Source organism: Protopterus annectens, chromosome 5.part1 (genome assembly GCF_019279795.1).
Source record: "Protopterus annectens isolate FY-2018-M chromosome 5.part1, PAN1.0, whole genome shotgun sequence".
NCBI classification, from domain to species: Eukaryota; Metazoa; Chordata; order Ceratodontiformes; family Protopteridae; genus Protopterus; species Protopterus annectens.
The window spans coordinates 634,218,663-634,237,813 of record NC_056736.1 but is presented as its reverse complement, the minus strand read 5'-3'; the positions used below and the strand labels follow the sequence as shown (position 1 = coordinate 634,237,813).

The 19,151-nt window shown below is 40.4% G+C and overlaps 1 protein-coding gene across 3 annotated transcripts in view; it reads right to left on the bottom strand.

Annotated features, from left to right (window-relative positions):
* Positions 1-681: 681 nt before the first annotated feature.
* KATNAL1 (katanin catalytic subunit A1 like 1) overlaps positions 682-19,151 on the bottom strand; it is a 928,864-nt gene continuing 910,394 nt past the window's right edge. For all 3 annotated transcript variants that reach the window (XM_044073252.1, XM_044073251.1, XM_044073253.1), the window contains one exon: positions 682-1,054. In XM_044073252.1, the coding sequence (XP_043929187.1) occupies positions 856-1,054 (199 nt within the window). In that variant the 3' untranslated portion in view covers positions 682-855. The remainder of the gene's footprint in view (positions 1,055-19,151) is intronic.

Genomic DNA, 19,151 nt, shown 5'->3' with positions numbered 1-19,151 from the left:
GATCATATGGTCTCGAATATATAGAGTTCAAGTTTCCGAAAACTCGATCAGCTGATAGGGACACAAAAATGGGTAGGTCATAGTACAAAATGCCCACATGAATGGATGTTCAGACATGCCAAGCCCCTGTTGTCTAGGATATTTGACTGACCCCAGCAAAACACAGGAATAAGTCTGAGGGGGCAAGGAGTTAGCTAGTAGACCCAGCAAGGAGCAGGGCAAGGGAACTAGGCCAGTAACCATGACTGAAAAGAGGGACAAAGAAAAGTCACTCTGGATGATTACATGGGTAACTGTACATTTTCATGTGAGTTATGTGGGAATAATATAACTTAATGGGGGACAGTATTAACCTCCCAGCATTGTTGAGTGATACTGAGGTTCTGAGTGGTCTCCTTGGCCATCAGCTTGATAAGCACCAATGAACCTATGTCACTTTCCTATAGTGGTAGCTGTTAGGTAACATGAAACAGAAGCTACCTCATACTACAGTGATACATGACAACTGCAAGTCCAGGTCACACAATAAATGATATCAGTGAGCAGAAGAACATTTCCAAGCATTTGCAAGAAAGATACCTTAGAAAGATTGTAACTTTAAAAAGCATTCATCAGAAAGGTATCTTATCAGACTTTTAACATTCACGTTGTGTTCATGGGAGTAAAATAATTAATTGGATGTGAAATTTAACATACAGTTTTTAATGTGCCTCATTCAGCTGCAAAGTGCAAAACCAATTTACAATGTATATATTTTTTCTGTAGAGCACTGAATTTAAAAAGCAGTCAAAACATATTTCCACATTTGTGACTAACATTCTTTGTTGTCAAAGTTCAATGAGAAAAACAGGATCATTATGCAGAACCAAACTCTTCCATCCATTTTTCATATTTCTCCAGGTCTGCAGCTGAAACAGACTTGGAAACTTTCTTGAGAGCTAGTTCAAAGTCAGTCATTGTGACAGGCATCTGTAATTCTTCTTTATTCAGTGCTCGGATTTCTTCAGGAGTCAACCCCTGGATACGCCGCCTCATTGCCATCAAAGAAGCATCCCTTCAAAAGAGGACAAATACAGATGTTATGGCAAACGCTCAGTACCTCATCTGACCCAGTCACTGTTACAGTAGGTTTGACCTTTTAGTATTTGCTGCAAATTACTTTCAAAATACCCTCAAAAGTGACAGACTTATACTTCATATAATTTTTTCTTTCTCAATGGTGTTAGCAAAAATCAGCGCCATATTTACTTCACCATTTTCAACCTTCTTTTAAAAATAATAAACAGTAACTCATACCAGACATGTGAAGCCATGTGTAAAGGTGTCCGTCTTTGTGTGTATACATACATACACAGAGAGAGAACTTGCAGAGATAAAAATGAACTATTCCTAAACTTCTTCTACTTCTCCAAAGAAGGTGAGCTGTCTTCTTATAAAGTCATCTTATATGTAAGTTTATACTTACCATGATAATAGATCTTATAGCAGAAGCAACTGTTACAGTAAACTGTAACATTTGTGATTTATTCACCTTATGTGTCTTCTTCCCCAGAAATATTTTTGTCGGCAGTGCCTCTGTCTCTAAGACTAACTGGTTTTGTGCCAGCATTTCACTGAATTATTCATAGGCAGATAGCTTTGAGTTCTTCAAGCCCTTGGTGGCTTTAACAGAAATTGAGAAGGAAAACTAGCAAGTGCTAATGTAAAATACTGCTGGTATGCTAAATGACCCTAAATCTACAGTCAAAAAAATCAGAACAGATACCACTTATCATTGAAAACTGCCCAAGCTTGGGGAGCCCAACAGATGCTTCATAGTGGCAAATGAGATCTGGAGAAGAAAGGGAAGATATGGGCACTGTGGGAGTTAGGGGAAGAGCTCAAGCATTGGGAAAGCCTATGGGATGCTGAGATCAGTACCACCTGTGGTGATCAATGCTTCATTCTGTGGTGCACAGACTGTAAAATGTAAGATTATATCTACTCACGAAGAAGAATTTCTTACTGTAGTGCCAATTCTGTGGTTAATTTTTAAATCTGCGTCTATCTTTTTGAACTCAGTGGCGAATCCTTATTAAGACCCTATGCTCAACAACAGGCTTTTTCAATGTCTTGCCATATCATTACATCTGTGTTTCAGTATATAAACTAGATCCAAGCAGCATCTATATAATTTTGCCAGTTACTACAAAGCTCTTCTAGCCCTCACGAAAACTACATCCAAAGGGAAGCCACTAATGTAGGAGAATAACAACCTTGCTCATGCAGAAAAGAATCAATACAGATGGATTTTTTATAAAATTTTAAAATTACATCTTGGAATTAATGCCCGTTATAGATACAACTGTAAATAATGAATGTATTTTTCCAAGGTACAGATTAAATGAAAGCTGTACTTACTATTAGAAAGCTAATGAAATTCAGAGAATATATAGATAATAACTCATCTTCATCAGAATGGTATGACATAAAAGACAGAAGTTGCATAGCATAAAGCATTTGATTGATGGTTATAGCCATCTCATGGTTCTGATCTGGCAACTCTAACAAGAACTCAAACCTTGTGTTCCTTCAGACTACCACGGTGTGTCTGTCCCTAACACTAGCTCACATACAGTTTGATGCATCTTTTTGAGTGAACCATAATACAGACTATGGGAAATGTGGAGAAGATGATAAGTTCTAAATATGTCTACAAGGTCTGCCTGGATAAAAATGGTGAACATTTTGTAGGGAGAAGGTAGACAGGTTGTCACACTGGGCAGACTAAGGATGAAAAGAATCTAGCATTATAGTAAATACATAACTTCTGTATGCTTTTGTGTCCCACCCATCTGATTCAACTGATGGAACAGAATACCAAGCTACCCACTTTCCTGTGTGGAATTATAGCAGAGTACCCTTGAGGATGATAAATCCAAAGCAGGATCTAGATCTGGAGATAACATCCAATTGTACTCTTCAGAGAAGGTATGCAATATGGACCAAGTTGATGCTACACAAATGTCATCCACTGAAGTTTTTGAAGAAGGCAGTGAAAACTGACACGACCTAGTAGAACGAGCTTTAAGTTTTGATAGTAAAGGCATGTGTCCTGAACTGGATGCAAAGATGATACAGTCTAAGAGCCATCTAGACAATGTTGTTTTGGATACTTTCAAAGCTAATCTGGAGGGAGTAAGGGCAATAAAAGTTGAGAAATCTTTTTTATAGACTTGGTGAAGATAACAATGCAGTTATATGCGGACATCCAAGATACAAAGGAGATATTCTCCCTTACTGGAATAATTTGAGAAGAAAACTGAATGGGCTGGTTAAGGTTGGATTCCAAGGTAACATTTGGAATGAATGCAAGATTAGCTCTCATTGATACTCTGTCCTTTTGGAAAATCAAACAGGGAGGTGGAAACAAATATGCTTGTAATTCTGAAATCCTTCTTGGTGACATGATAGCTACCAAAATAATGTCTTCTGTGAAAGGTAGTTTGGTTTAGTATAGAACACTGTCCTGAATAGATCTTGTGTTAAGGTTTTGAGCATACAGTTAAGGTTCCAAGGCGGTGTTGGATCTTTGAAAGGAGAGCGTAGCAGGAAGGTCCCTTTTGTAAAGGCTTTGCCACAAGTGAGGAAGATGGGAGTCCAATATGAAAATTTAAGACAGCTGCCAAATGAACTTTAACTGTGGAATAGCTGGAGACAGTATCAAACAATAAATAAAGGAATTTAAGACTGATGGAACTGAAACAGAGAGGGAGTCCTGTCCTTGGCTGGATGCCCAAATGGAGAAACACTTCAATTTATTTTTATAAATCTTGCAAGTGAATTCCTTCTGAGAAGCTGACAGTATCTGCGCCACTCTTTGAGTAATGGCAGGCCATTAATGGAATTAGAAAAACCAGAAGCCATGTGGTTAATTTTGAAGGAGTGAATGTCTGGGAGAAGCTTGCCAGACTGATGGGACAAAACATCCAGTTGTGGACTGAGGAGCCACGGTTGTTTCTTGAGATAAGGTTTCAGCAAGGGGAAACAGAATTGTCTGAGGAGTGGTGCAGTGAGGATCACAGTAGCTCTGGATGTAAGAGCTTTCTACAGAAGACTGGTAATCAAGCAGAGAGGGGGGATGGCATAAAGGAGTCTGGGAGGCCATTAACAGACCAGAAAGTCCCCTGGTGATTATCACTTTGGCAGGATCAAGGCAAAGTAGTTGCTGCAATTGGTATTGTTGGAGAAGCAAAAAGTCTGCATCAAGATTGACCTCAGCAGCAGAAGGTGAGTTGTACTACTATAGGAGTGAGAGACCACTCATGAGGCATCAGAATGGATCTTCTGAGCTTGTCCACTAGACAGCTGACACTTCCCTGACTTGAATGGGCATTGTTATCAGAAAGCAGTATGAAGCAATCACTTATTGCCATAATCTCATGGCGTTTCTGCAAAGGGGATGAGATTTGCTTCTACCATCCTTGTTGATGTATACTATACTATACCACTGACATATTGTCTGAGTGAATGGTGATCACTCTTGAAGGATGGCAGTACTGAAGAGCCTGCAGTGCTAGGAAAAGTGCATTCACCTCCAGGATGTTAATGTGAAGAATGACCTCTAAATCTGTCTGGGCTCCTTGGACTATTCTTCCTTCATAATACCCCTCCCCCTACCCAAGAGAAGTGGCATCTATGGTGACTGTTGCTGTTGGTGTTGGAAGGAAGAGCTGTCATCCTAGAAAGACTGTAGGTGATTCTAGCCATCAGTTCAGGTGATGTCTGCAGACTGGAGTCCACTGTACTGTCTCTATGTAAAGTCAATGTGGTATCAAAAGTACTGAATTTCAGAACCTTTAGGAATACAGTGTCTGGACTAGTCTGGAGTCTGTTATTAGGTAATTTTTGTAAGCAAGACATAGTATCCATATGGCATCCAATTAAAACCAAAGTCTAAGAAGGATCAAGCTTTTTAAATTTGCAGAGATACCCAAGGACAGGCAGAACTGAAGTTAGTTATCTCTGGAAGCTGTCAGGGATTACATCACTGTAACAAGCAGAAGCCAATCATCTAGAAAAAGGAAAATGTGGATGTCATTGAGCCACAGATGGGGACTCTTTACTACCATGCACTTGGCAGACATCCAGTGGGCTGTGGTGAGACTGAAGGGTGATCATCTCCCTACCAGAAGTGCAGGAACCTCCTCGACTTCTTGACAATTTTGTTATTTTATTATGGATGTAGGTGTCTTGGAGGTCTATTGAGTACATCCAGTCATTTGTCTGTGAGCAAGGCCAAACCACTTGCCCTATGCAACTAGTCAGTCTACCACTTGCACTGTGACCATCCTGAACTGGGTTTTTGCAACATACTGATTTAGGATTCTGAGATCTAGAACTGGTCCGAGGTCCTTGTTTTTCTTTGGAAATAAAAAAAATCTGGAATAAGCCCACAGATCCTTTCTTCTTTGGTGGGACCTCTTGGATGGCTCTTTTTCTTTCTAGTAGGGTAGCAATTTCTCTTTTTGCTGCCCTGTGCTGGTGGGGTAGAACATCTAGGAGTTGCAGAGAGTCTTAATATGAAGGTGAGGAAAAGGGTACGGTATAACCAGTGGATATTATTCTCCTCGACCTTCAGTCTTGTGTGATGATCATCCTCTCATCTAAGTGAAAGGATAACCGGCCACTGACTGCCTCCAGATGGGAGCAATCTGGCAAGCCTTAAGGAGCACTGGGCTGTTTACTCAAAAAAAAAAAGGGACCACAGAACCCCTGGTTTTACAGACCACCTCTACACCTGGGTAGCATCTATTGAAGGGGCTGCCTCTGCCTTGGCCACCCCTATCAGAGGAATAGTCAAAGGGCTGATGTTACCAGACAGATTTCCAATCCTTCTGATTTCTGTTGTAGAATCATGGGGGGGGGGTCTCAAAGCATACTCCTAGGGCAGACAACATCCTACCTTCCTGCTTACTCTTATGCAATTTTTCTTTAATTTTAGCTCCAATGAGAATCCATCATATAGGCATTGACAAAGTATGCTTTAAAGCTCTCTGTAAAATCACAAATGTGGTGCCAGGCTTGAATTCTCATTTTTATATCTGCTCCTGACATTCTGTCTGCTCTGTCTACTGCACTGTACAGCAGTCTCATGAAGAAGCAGAAAAACAGTTAACATTGTGGACATATGAGCTTCAACTTGCTTTCTAGACTCAGGAGTGGATGGCTTTCTCAAAGAGTTCAATGCCTGTTTGGCTATGTTTCACTGGAAGCAGTTCATGTGGGTAATGTAAATTAAAACTCTCAGGGTAAACATGCCAGCGGTATAATGAGGTCCATTACCCAAGACTATCTGCTGAAGGGATGGACATTTGCTGTGTCTTCACACACCTCTCTTCAGCTGGCTGCCAATATAATGTTGGCGTCCACTAGAAGGACCTTAACCCAGTGCTGCCTGTCTTTAGAGAGATGAACAACTTTGGTTTGCTGAGTTTCACTTTTGTGGACTTGGGTTCCTACATGCTCTCCCTGCAACCAGGTTGATCAAGCAGTCAGGAGGGGCACCACCAGGAGAAATAGGGGGCAAACCTGAATGTTTCAAACAACACTTCTTCATCAGGTGATGGGGAGCTGCAGGGTCAAGGTCCCCTCTGATGGATCAATTCTAGGATTTTGCCAAAGCTGATATCTTCTGCTGGGGACTGTGAGGCACCCACCCTTTCATCCAAATCTGTGTCTAAAGTGAGGGACTCCATGGGGAAGTTGAAGTGCCTCCTTTTACATGTCCATTTTCTTGGAGGATCTGGTAGAGATGCAATTAATTCTTACAAAACACTCTGTCTGAGACTGTAGGAAGCTGTATGAAGCCTGCAGGTCTGCTCTATTCCTGGGATGCATAGCAAGAGTGCTAATGCAGAGACTGAAGAATACCAAGCATTGCAGTTGGTGTTGAGAGAGCTTCTGTAGACTTCTCAAATGAGAAAGTGATTATACTCCTGACAACCTTGAACACCAATCTTAAGTCTTTTGACATTGGTGACCCTTGAGTCTGTGCAGTAACAGTCCCCATTGCAGTACAAATCAAAGGCAACGAGGACACAGGGACCGACACTGAAGACCCATATGCCTGCAAACACTGAAGACCCAGATGCCTGCAACAACAAGATAAGGCCAACACCCGAAGGTGAATTTCCACACTACACGGGCTAAGAACATGATCACCAGTAACCTCAACAAAAGTGTGATTATAAACCATTATTTAATAACATCAAGTTGAGCACTATTTATGTATAATGCATTCAGTGATTGTCTTTAGTTCCAACAAAGTCTCTTTCATCTCTCTAAATATGAAATAGACTTCATCAGAACTAAAGACAATCAATGAATATATTCTTTAAATACAATACTCCTCCAATTTGCATATTACATAAGCAATCTATGTTTGAAGTCCCCTTTACTAATTAGTGTTTAAAACAATCAATAAATCTAAAAACTTGATAAATATAAAAATAAATTATGAATTGGTAAAAAGTTTAATGTATTAAAAAATCATTAAAAATACATGAATAATATCTTCAGGAGTGTTATATACACAAAATATTGTGTGTGAAACACACAGTTAATAGTAATTAATAGTCCTTTGACTTTACAAACCCAGCTTGTTCAAAGGACAATATGAAGTCCTTAGACTTTAGAAACCCAGCTTGTTCAAAGGACAATATGACTCTCATTGTCAGTATGCAAAGAGGCAAGATTGACAACAAAGTGGGAACATCAACTACTGTGCATAGTGCTTTTACTCACTGTTGTCCTGACCAGGACACTTCTCACATGAGGAGTGTCCAGAACAGTAATTCTGTAGGGCCTAATTCTTACCATAACAGTAGATGTCTGCATGATCATTGATGCAACAGCCTCATCTATATGGGTTGCATCCTACACAGGATACAACAGCTGGCCACCTTCCAAACTTTCAATGGCACCTTCCATGTGCTGAAACCATTACTCAGCTCGAACTGAGCTGAAACAAAGAGTAGTTTGGGTGCAAGCCCTTCAGAGATTTAAGCCAACGGAGAGAGATGACGAGAGACTTGAACCCTGAAAAGGTCAATGCCAGGCAAATATAAAAACATACAAAAATAAGGGAAATGGAGGTAATGAACTGCTACTGCAACAGTGATCATTCCAGCATCAGTTGTTATGGTAAGCTTATTTACACAACTATACCATTGTTATTATGATCACCACTGCAGTAGTTTTAGCCATATGGGTAGATTATCATAACTTAGACTAGGTAGGAGGAGGGATGAGGCTCCAGGAGATTCCTGGAGAATGTCCCTAGCAAAGCCTGTCCTAGACCCGGAGAAGCAATCTAGTTTACAGTGCTCTGTAAAAGTATGCACAGAGGATCAATTTGCCATTTCACAAGTACTTGGGGGTTGGCGTAATGGTTAAGGTATATATCTCACAGACACATGGTACAAGATGTAATTTTCACCTTTGGTCACAGTCTGATTATTGGCTAAATATGCAATAATCTGCAGACTGACTGCCTAATAATTACCTATAAACTTCTGAAATCCAACATTTTCCAAAAAGCTACAAATACAGACATGCCCTGGCAGAATGAGCCTTAATCCTGCCTGGTGACAACCACTTATAAATAGTCTGCTTTGAGACAGGTCGTCCTTTCTTCTTGCAGTGACAAGAAATGAAATTATCAGAGTTCTTACATGATTTTGCTCTGTCAAGATCATACATGAGTTCTCTATGGACATTCAAGGTATAGATTATCCTTTCACCCTCATTTTTAGGTTCTGAAAAGAAGACACAGATGCATAGCTTGGTTCAAAGTAAGCTCTGACACCACTTAAGACATAAATGAAGGATTAGTTTTCAAGGAAATCCTACCTTTGTGGAAAATGAGATAAGGATAACCCACCATAAGAGCTTGCAACTCAGATACTCTTCCTGAAGAGGTCAGAGCAATCAGCAAAACTATTTTCCCATGTTAAGAACCTTAAGTCAGCATAATGAGCTGGAGTAAGAGTTAGTTGTTCCAACACAAAATTAAGATTCCAGTGAGGAGCCACCTGCCTTTTGGGTGGCTTGGTATGCAGCAAACATTTTCACATGAAGACTGCTTTAAATGAGCACACGTGCTAAAAAATATGACAAATGAACACTGATGGAGGAGTACGACAGGCTAGAGGACAGAAACTCACACAAATAATATAGAACCAGGGAAGCACTTGCCCTGAATGGGTGTTGGTTACTGTGTTGGCACTAACTAGAAAATCTTTGCTATTTACTAATGTATAATCTCCTAGTAACAGGTTTTCCTGCCTCCTTTACTACCTGCTGCACATCCTCAGAAAATAGACACCTAAAAGGTATTAAGATTCTACCTTCTGTGCAGTTAGTTACAGATGTTTGGGGTGGAATGTATCAAACACCCCTTGTCCTGTGTGTATAGGTCCAATCTGTGAGGAAGATTATGGTACTTGCCTCTGGCCATTTCCAAAAGAAGGAAGAACCACTGCTGCCTAGACCAGAAAGGAGTTACCAAAATGATTTCTGGAAAGTATTTCTGAATATTTCAGAATTACCCTGGATTAGTGGAAATAGTGGACATGCATAGAGAAACATTCCCTGTCCAAGGAAATGAAAACTCATCTGTCTTCCAGGTCTTATTGCATTGAGTTATAGAACAGAATTCTGCCAACTGATTGTTGTGAGAGGAGGTGAAAAGATCTGTTTGAGGCCTTCCTCACAGCTGTATCGATTTTTGAAGGCCTACAATTCAGTTTCCACTTGTGAGAGTCTGTCTTAGACTGCTCAGCTTCTCTGCCAGATAATTTGGCTCTGATTATATGCAAGATGCTTGAAGAGTAAGATTGTGCTGAAAATGTATATCACAGGCTCTAATGGCTAGTCTGCATAGAGGGTAAAATATACCCCTCCCCCATTTGTTTATGAACCACATCACTGTTGTGTTGTCTGTAAACACTTGTACTAGTCCTGGGCCCATAGGTGATTGAGAGAGTTTAGAACATTTATAAGTGCCAACATCTGCTTTACGTTTACATGTTTTGTTATGACTTTTTTGTTTTAAAGACCCTGCACTTTTATTCTTATACATACTGTTCCCAAGCAAACTCTGAGGTATCTGTTCCAGACTGTGCTGGAGGACGGAAGAAAAATGTATGACTTGGATTCTGATAAATTTGGACTCTCCATTAAAAAATCATCTTTTTCATGAATGCTAGAACTGGAATCAGGAATGTTAAGTGATGCTGATGTTGGGCCACACAGATTTTAGGTACCACTGAATTTTTCTCATGTGTAGTCTTGCTTTAGGAATCATGAAAATCATAGAAGCCATGAAACCCAGAGTCCTAAAAAATTCCCTGGCTGAGACAATGGTCTGAGTGGAAAAACAGAGGAACAGAGGGGGGCAGCTCATGATACTGAATACTGGCTACAGCCCCTCTCCCTCCATTAAAAACAGAAAAGAAATGGCATTGCAGGTTCAGAATGCTGACTACTACTTTTCATTTCAAAGTAATAGTCTACTTTCTGATTTGTTTCTGCTGCTCAGAACTCTGTGCATGCATGGAATTATCAGAGTTAAAAGAAAAAGAAAAACAAAAATTAAAATTGCAATAATTCACTTGCAGGGCTCTTTTGAAAACAGCCCAGCATTAGGATTATTTCACCAATCCGCAAGTTTGCTGCAGACGTCAGAAATGTCACTCAACAAAGACCTCACCAGGCTTCTACATGAAGCAGCAATGAACCCTTCTGATTTTCTCAGACTGACTCAGGTGACTGAGACAACCTAAGCCTTAAAAATGAAAGTACATCTGAGTGCAGGCGTGCAGAGGCACTAACTCCAGAGGCCCCCCCCCCCCAAGTATTTTTTTTGCGTGCCCAGCTACTGCCATCACACAGAAAGAGAAGGAAAAGTAGTAAGTACTTAATATTACTGTGTGTGTGTGTGTGTGTGTGTGTGTGTGTGTGTGTGTGTGTGTGTGTGTGTGTGCATGCGTGTGTGCGCATGCATATATGAGTATGCACGTAAATGTGAGGGTCTTTCTTCATCGTAGAATATTAATGATGTGCAGAAAAGCTGAGTTCTGTAGAGAATGGGTAAAGGTTGTTTAATTCAAAGGTTAGGGTTCTTTTAGCTCGCGGATATATTTACTAAGCATTAGTAGTACTGACTGTTTTATAAGTATCATGTTCAACAAGCAGTGTTACCTTAAAATTGGAATCTTATATACCCGAACGGCATTGCCTGGTGTCAAAGAATCCTGTATTATACCATTTCATTCTATCCAAAGAGGACATATGCTAGAGGCAATGAGAGAGAGGGACCTGGCCTTGTAAAATACTGTTATTTTTACATGATGGGGTCCACAACTACACATAGTTGTGGAAATTCCAGTTTAATTTAATGTCATTGATGTAATGCAGCAGATTGCTGCCAACCATTTAGTGTTTTGTTTAGCTTTACAGACCACTGTAAAATATATTTGAAATTTATTTTTTTTTGTAATTTCATGTGGCAGAGAAATAGGTTTAGAAAGAAGGTTGTTTAGAGGTGTGTGTGTGTGTGTGTGTGTGTGTGTGTGTGTGTGTGTGTGTGTGTGTGTGTGTGTGTGTGTGTGTGTGTGTGTGTTTCAGATACCCTGTCTGTTACTGCTAGCATACAGAAAGGTATGTATTTAATATTTCTGTGTGTTTTACGTATGTTTTATGTATCTATGTGTGGGGAGTAGATGCTTTCAATTGTTCTCTATTTTACACCAATTAATTTGGTCTTCTCACAAAATTTTTGGCTTTTCTGACAAATCAATGAAGATTACAGTCAATAAATAATGTTGACAAACATTTGAGTTTCAAACTTAATACCATTCAAAAAGTATGCCAATGCAAAGCCTGATATTCTAGTAAGTTTCTAAGTCTATGAAGTCAGTAACTGTTCTTGATTGGAGTCTATTGACGCAATTATTTCCAGCTATCTCTTTGATTCTTGAGCTAACAGTTTGAAAGGTATGGGGTGTAGTAGGCTGCACACTATAGTTTTACAGCAGTGAGCTGAGAAAATTCTTGTGTGGCAGTAATTTAATCATTTACATACAGCTGCAGTCATTCAAGTGGCTGTAACTGATGGTCATGTGTCTATATGGATCTACTTCTGAAGATGACTCAACAGAAAGTCAAACATCATATGGTCAAGACCATATGATCGATTTTCTGAAAAGCTGAACAATGGAAAACAACAAACATCTACATTTCCCCTGTACACCCCACATCCCCTGCATATTATATATACCAACTCTGAGATTGCAGTACAGTAGAGAAAAGCGTAAATTCCCAGAACCCCACTATACCACAATCTCCATTCAAAAGCTTCAACATTTTAGAAAGTCGATCATATGGTCTAAACTATATGACATGCAACTTTCGGTTGACTTGATCTTCTGAACAGGATCCACATATCTATCTATTTGTCCATATATATATATATATATATATATATATATATATATATATATATATATATATATATTTTTTTTTTTTGCTCGTTTGCCCATCATTATTTTTAGCTTTCCTGAGCCAAGAAGTTGAAAGGCATGGGGGGAGGGGGTTGCACTGGCTTTTCTCACTGCATTATGATAGTAGTTAGCTGAGAGGATAAATTCTTGAGTGGCATTTATTTATTTATGTATTGCATTTTATTATTTATTTATTGCATTTAATTACCAGGTTACTCCAACTGGGCATTAAAACCACTTCCCAGTGGAGGCCTGAGGAGAAAAGCTCCACTATTTATGTAATTATACATTGATTTGGCACAATCAAACTTTTGAAGGGTATAGTCATACAAGTGTCTGTAATTGATGGTCACATCTGTGTGTGTGTGTGTGTGTGTGTGTGTGTGTGTGTGTGTGTGTGTGTGTGTGCGTGCGCGCGTGCGTGTTTTTGGAAGGTTAAAAATATTACTGTGGCCAGGTGTTATTATTTTTATTTTATTACATTACAATATCTAATGTTGAACAATACTATAACAAAGTTGCCAAATTTGCAGCACATACTCCTTTCAAAAACCACCACTGTACAGCACTGAAAAGCCTAAATTGGTTAGAACTGCCACATCAACTAACATACACACAACTTCTTACTACATATAATATTATTCAGCATCCATCTGCCTGTTCAGCACTAAAAAACATTCTACACAACTATGTTCCCAGTCAGTCACTGTGAAGCAGTGACCAAAAACTGCTGTCTATCTACAAACCTAGCAAATCTGCTGGGTATTGTCTGTACTCGTACAAAGCTACTCAGACCTGGAACTTCTTACTTGTATCCATCAGGCCTATACCCTCCCTCCCATCTTTCAAAACCATTCTGAAATACTTCCTAGCCAAAGTCTGGCTCTATTCTTGCTCATAGAATAAAGTATATCCCTAAATGTGAACGGGTATCTTTTCATTCATTATACTTCCTTACTGCTATCTAATGCTCCTCCCTGATTTTCTCTCTAAGTATACCATAAGCATGTTTTTCCCATTATACTAACTTACCTTTAATTTCTCTATAAACTATCTACAAATTCGCTAAATATTAAACTATTGTCATATACCTTATATTGATTTTTAACCAATGTTTTTATATTACATCTAATTTGTTATGATTACTTAAATTGCAGACTGTTTTATTTTTAACAATTATAAAATTATTGTTCTTAAAATGTTTTGTAATAATTTGGAGCTTTGTTTTATTTTTGAAGATTATAAAATTATTGTTCTTAAAATGTTTTGAGCTTTCCTCTGCTGAAAATGGGCTTCTACCCAGTGAGACTTTCCTGGTAATCAAATGTTAATAAATAAATAAATAAATAAATAAATAAACAAACAAATAAATAAAGTGAATACAGTCAATAGAGTTGGCTTTAATTGGTGGGTACAGGTTTGTCAGTGGATGAAAGTGATTGACACTGATGTCATTTTTTCAGGTTAAACAGTCATTATTCTGTCTTTGCAGAAGTAGTGTGCATTTGTGAGAAGCCAGCTAAATTACTTTACTGTATATAAGCAGATATCTCAAGTGTGCGTAGTCAATAAAGTGCAGTTGTGTAAGCTCCACTTACTTGTAACACTAAATGTTTATATAACACATTACCCTACTGGCATTTTGGGTAGTAGTGCCCTAGTACCCTCCCTCTGGCAGCCTCTCAAAGCTTCAGACTCCTTCCCCAGCTTGTCTTTAGCTACAAAGGACCAATCAGCTACCAGAGCAGCAAAGTCCTTCACATCTACAGACAACAGCCCTCAGTTTTTTTCTAAGGCCTAAAAGAAGAGTAGATGGGGAAAAAAAAGAAGTTAAGTACTTATCATAATGTTCCATCTGTGTTGTCCATCTTCATTCATTCTTGATGAATGGGACTCGGTTCCCATCCTTGGAACCAGCTCGGCCTTTATAAAGCTCACGCCAACCAAAAAACTCCCAAGTTAAGACTCTACCCACAATGCCCCTCTCTCCATTACCTCAGATTGAGTCTGCAGCCAAATAGTACATTAGAAGAACAGGTATACAGATGAAGCCATGTCCAAGGAGAAATCTATAGGTTCCCAGAACAATTGTCCAATCCTCCAGGAAATTTGTAGGAGGGGAAAGGAGGGTGGGATGTCAAGAATGAATGAATATCGACAACACAGATGGAACGTTATGGCAAGTACATAACTTCTTTATCTGATGTTATCAATCTTCATTCATTCTTAACAAATAAGACAGAGTCTCCAGCTACTTTAGATCCTGGGTGGCCTTATGGAAGGATATTCTTGAGAACCATAGAGCCAAAGGATGCTCTTCCCCTGGAGACCATATCCAGTTTGTAATGAGTGATAAAGGTATGTGTGGTATCTCATGTTGCAGCTGCACATATCTCATCCATGGACACCCTGGAGTGAAAAACAGCTGAGGTGGCTATTGATCTGGTGGAATGCACTTTTACAGGTGCAGATAACTTGTGGTTGTTATGATTATAAGTGAAGGTAACACAATATCTTAGCCATCTTGATAAGGTAACTTTTGAGACAGGTTTTCCGAAAGTTAGACCGGAAAAGGAAAGAAATAACTGGTCCAACTTTCTAGACTCTTTGGCCTTGTCAAGGTAGAAACATAATTGTCTGTGAACATCCAGTAAATGCATGCACTTTTCACCTGTATTGGAAAAACTGGGAAAGAAAATGGGGCAAATCAATAGTTTGATTAATATTAGATTCTGAAACCACCTTAGAAAGAAAGGAAGGGTTGGTTCTCAACGATGACTGGAATTTGGCATCTCAATACCAAAAGATTGCCAAATTCTGGTAATCACGGCCACACAGGTAGGAACTGCACTCTCCAAAGCTAAGAATACAGCATCCATGGGAACAGATGACATCCCGGACTGTGTATTACATGAACTACAAAATGAACTGGCACCTCACCTAAGTTTCATGTTTAATCATAGCCTCACCTCAGGCTTCATGCCCACTGAGTGGCACACAGCTACAGTTATCCCACTCCACAAAGGGGGATCCACTTTGGATCCCGGGAACTACCATCCCATCAGTCTGTCGAGTCTGATCTGCAGGGGCATGGAATGTATTATCATGGAACTTATAAACAAAGACATTGGCAAACTTGAAACACTGGACCCCACCCAGTTTGGGTTCATGAAGGACTGATCTTGTCTTCTGAACCTGATTGACTTCTTCGAATCAGTCTCCAGAGTTGTGGATGAGGGTAAGGAAGTCCACACAACCTATATGGACCTCGCCAAGGCCTTTGACAGCATCCCTCACTCTGGCATCATAGACAAAATTACTAAGCTGGGCATAAATCCCTATATCACTCAATGGGTTGCCAACTGGCGTACTGACAGAACCGAGACTGTAAAATTAGCCGACTCCAAATCCAGCTCCAGACAGGTGAAAAGTGGAGTACCTCAGGGTTCAGTCCTGGGACCGCTCTTGTTTAGCATCTACTTCTCTGAAGTACAGGCCAACACTAAGGGACTCTGGCTAACAAAGTTCGCAGATGACTGTAAACTGGGAGCTATTATTGGATCCCCAAATTATGTGGATATTCTACAAAAGGGCCTTACAAAAACAGATGCTTGGTGCCAGAGTCATGGGCTCAAGCTTAATGCCAAGAAATGTATAGTTATCCCCTTTGGGAGAATCCATGTACCCATGAATTACCACATAGGTGGCAGTACACTAAACACCTTAAGTGTGATGAGACACTTAGGGACACACGTGGACAGTGGTCTCACCTTCGATAACCACATTGCCACAACAGTCAGGAAATCCTTCTATGTGGCACACCTCATCATTAAGGGCTTTTCATCCAGAAAAAAGGAGGTCATTGTCCCACTGTACTCATCCCTCATTAGACCCATTATAGAGTACAATGCCTGTTTGGTATGTACCTCAGAAGACATCTGCAACAGCTGGAAACAGCACAGAAATACCTCACTAAAAGAATCACAGGTCTAAAGCAGATGCCCTATGCTGACCGTCTAAAAAAACTCCAGAAATACTCTGTGGCATATCGTCTATTCAGAGGTGATCTCTGCTTAACATACAAGGTGTTGTCAAACCTTGAGCTGTTGGACATGCTCCACTTAAAGAAATCCCAATCCCTCAGAGCCACACGCTCCAGGGATCGAAACCTTGTCATCACAATGAACAAAACATGCTGGAGGGATAGGTTCCTGATCCAGAGACTCCCCATACTTTGGAATAGACTGCCCATACATGTCAAGCAGAGCACCTCCTTGGCCCTCTGCAAAAGGAATCTTGACAATTGGATGGGATATAGGAAATTCACCTTGGGGATCACGTTGGTCACCCTGATAGACAGGGGTCCAGGGAAGTAAATATTGTGGGAAGAAATATCCAGGGAATGGTTATGGCTAGGCTTGTATAGGCCCTAGGGCTGATAGCCTAGTACCAGCCTATGAACCTATGAACCTTATCCTTATAAAAAATCAGATAAGGGGGTTTCACATATAATGTTTGAATTTCAGAAACTCTCCTGGCAGAAGTAATGGCCACTAGAAAAGGAGTTTCCCACGACAGAAATTTGTGATGGCAAGTTGCTGCTGGTTCAAAGGGTGGGAGTGCCAGAGATTGTAAAACCAGGGTGAGATCTCATGGAGCTACAGGGTCCTTAAATGGGGGCTTTAGACGCAAGGCACCTTTAAGAAAAACTTTACATGAATGATGGGAAATTAAAGAATGATCATCGTAGCCATTATAGAAATTAGTGATGGCCACTAACTGAACTTTAATGGTGGAAGCAGAAGCTCCTTGATCAAAAAGGGAAGCTAAAAATTCTAAAACTTTGTCGACAGGTGCCGAAAAAAGGTCCAGATTATTTGTACGGGCCCAAATTGAAAATCTCTTCCATTTGCTAAGATAGAGTTTCCTGGTGGATGGTTTATGAGGAGCCAGAAGAATTTCTTTGTACTGAGGAAGCTATATTGCTCCGCCTGGCAACTAATGGAATTGGAGGGACCAACCTGTCAACTTGAAACTGTTAAGGTTGGGATTCACCAGTCCTTGCAGGTGAGACAGCAGGTCTGGTACTGGGTCCAGAATCCATGGATGGTGAATCAGGTGAGGCCAAAGAAAGGGGAACCAGACTTGTCAGGGCCAAAAGGGTGCAATGGTGATCACTTTGTTTCTCAACCTTTGGGATTTCTTCAAGAACAGGGGAATGAAGGGAAAGGGGGGAAAGGCATAGACGAGTCCTGAGGGCCAATTGAGGACAGTGTCTCTTGTGGACTCCTCCTGAGGAGGGATTAGGGAAAAATACTGCTGCATTTGTTGTTCATTGGGGAAGCAAAGAGGTCACAGCAAGGCTGGCCCCATTGATGAAAAATTTTTATCATCACCTTGGGATTGAGAGACCACTCGTGATGTAGGGGAATGCATCTACTCAGTTTGTCTAATATAACATTGGAGCTCCCAGGGATATGCATTGCAACTAGAAAGCGGTTGGAAGATATCACCCATTGCCATATCCTGAGAGCTTCCTGGCACAGTGAATAAGATCTGATTCCACCCTGTTTGTTGATGTACCAAACCACTGACATGTTGTTGGAATGAATTGCAACTGTACCTAGAGGGAGGGCAGACTGAAAAGCATGCAGCGCTAAAAGCACTGCCCTCAGTTCCAGGACACGGATGTGCAAATTGGCCTCAAGGGGAGACTAAGTGCTTTGAACTGTTCTTTCCAGATAATGCCCCCCCATCCGATCTTGGAGGCATCCGTGGTCAGTATGGCCTTGGGCTGAGAGGTAGTAAAGGGATGACCCAGAAGAATTTCCTCTGATTGCATCCACCAGGACAGATCCTTCTTGCAACGACTAGTTATTAAAATGGGATAAGTCATCGGATGTGTTAGGATGGACCATTGTGCAGCAAACAGCTGAAGTAACCTCATGTGAAATCCTGCCAGAGGTACTAAGGTAATGGTTACTGCCATAGACCCAAAAGCTTGGAGGACAAGAAGAGTGGGAACTTTTTCTTTGGATATGATGAATTGTACTTGAGACCTTATCTTCTGTAGTCTGTGAAGACGGAGAGAAGCTACACAAGAAATTGTATTGAGGCGAGCTACCACAAACTCTAGGTCTTGTGTTGGAGTCAGCTGGGATTTTTCTCTATTGACCGTGATTCCCAAAGAGTTGAAAAAATGCAGGAGGAAATTTGTGTTTTGAACCAGTAGATGCTGGTGGGGGCAGTGAGGAGACAGTTGTCTAAGTAGGGAAACACCTGGAATCCGTGTAGTCTCAAGTGAGCCGTGATGCTGCCATGCAGTTGGTGAACACCCTGGGGGCTGTGCTGAGACCAAAGGGCAGTACTCTGAACTGGAAATGAGTAGCTCCTAGCCAAAAGCGGAGAAATCTTCTGGAGCATTTGTCCATTTTTATGTGGTAATACGTGTCTTGAAAGTCTATAGAACACATCCAATCGTTTTCCTCTAGAAAGGGAAGCACAGACTTGAACTGTGACCATCCGGAATTTTGTTTGCTGAACGAACATATTCAGAAGGCTGAGATCCAATATTGGTCTCCAGTCCCCTGTCTTTTTTTGGCACTA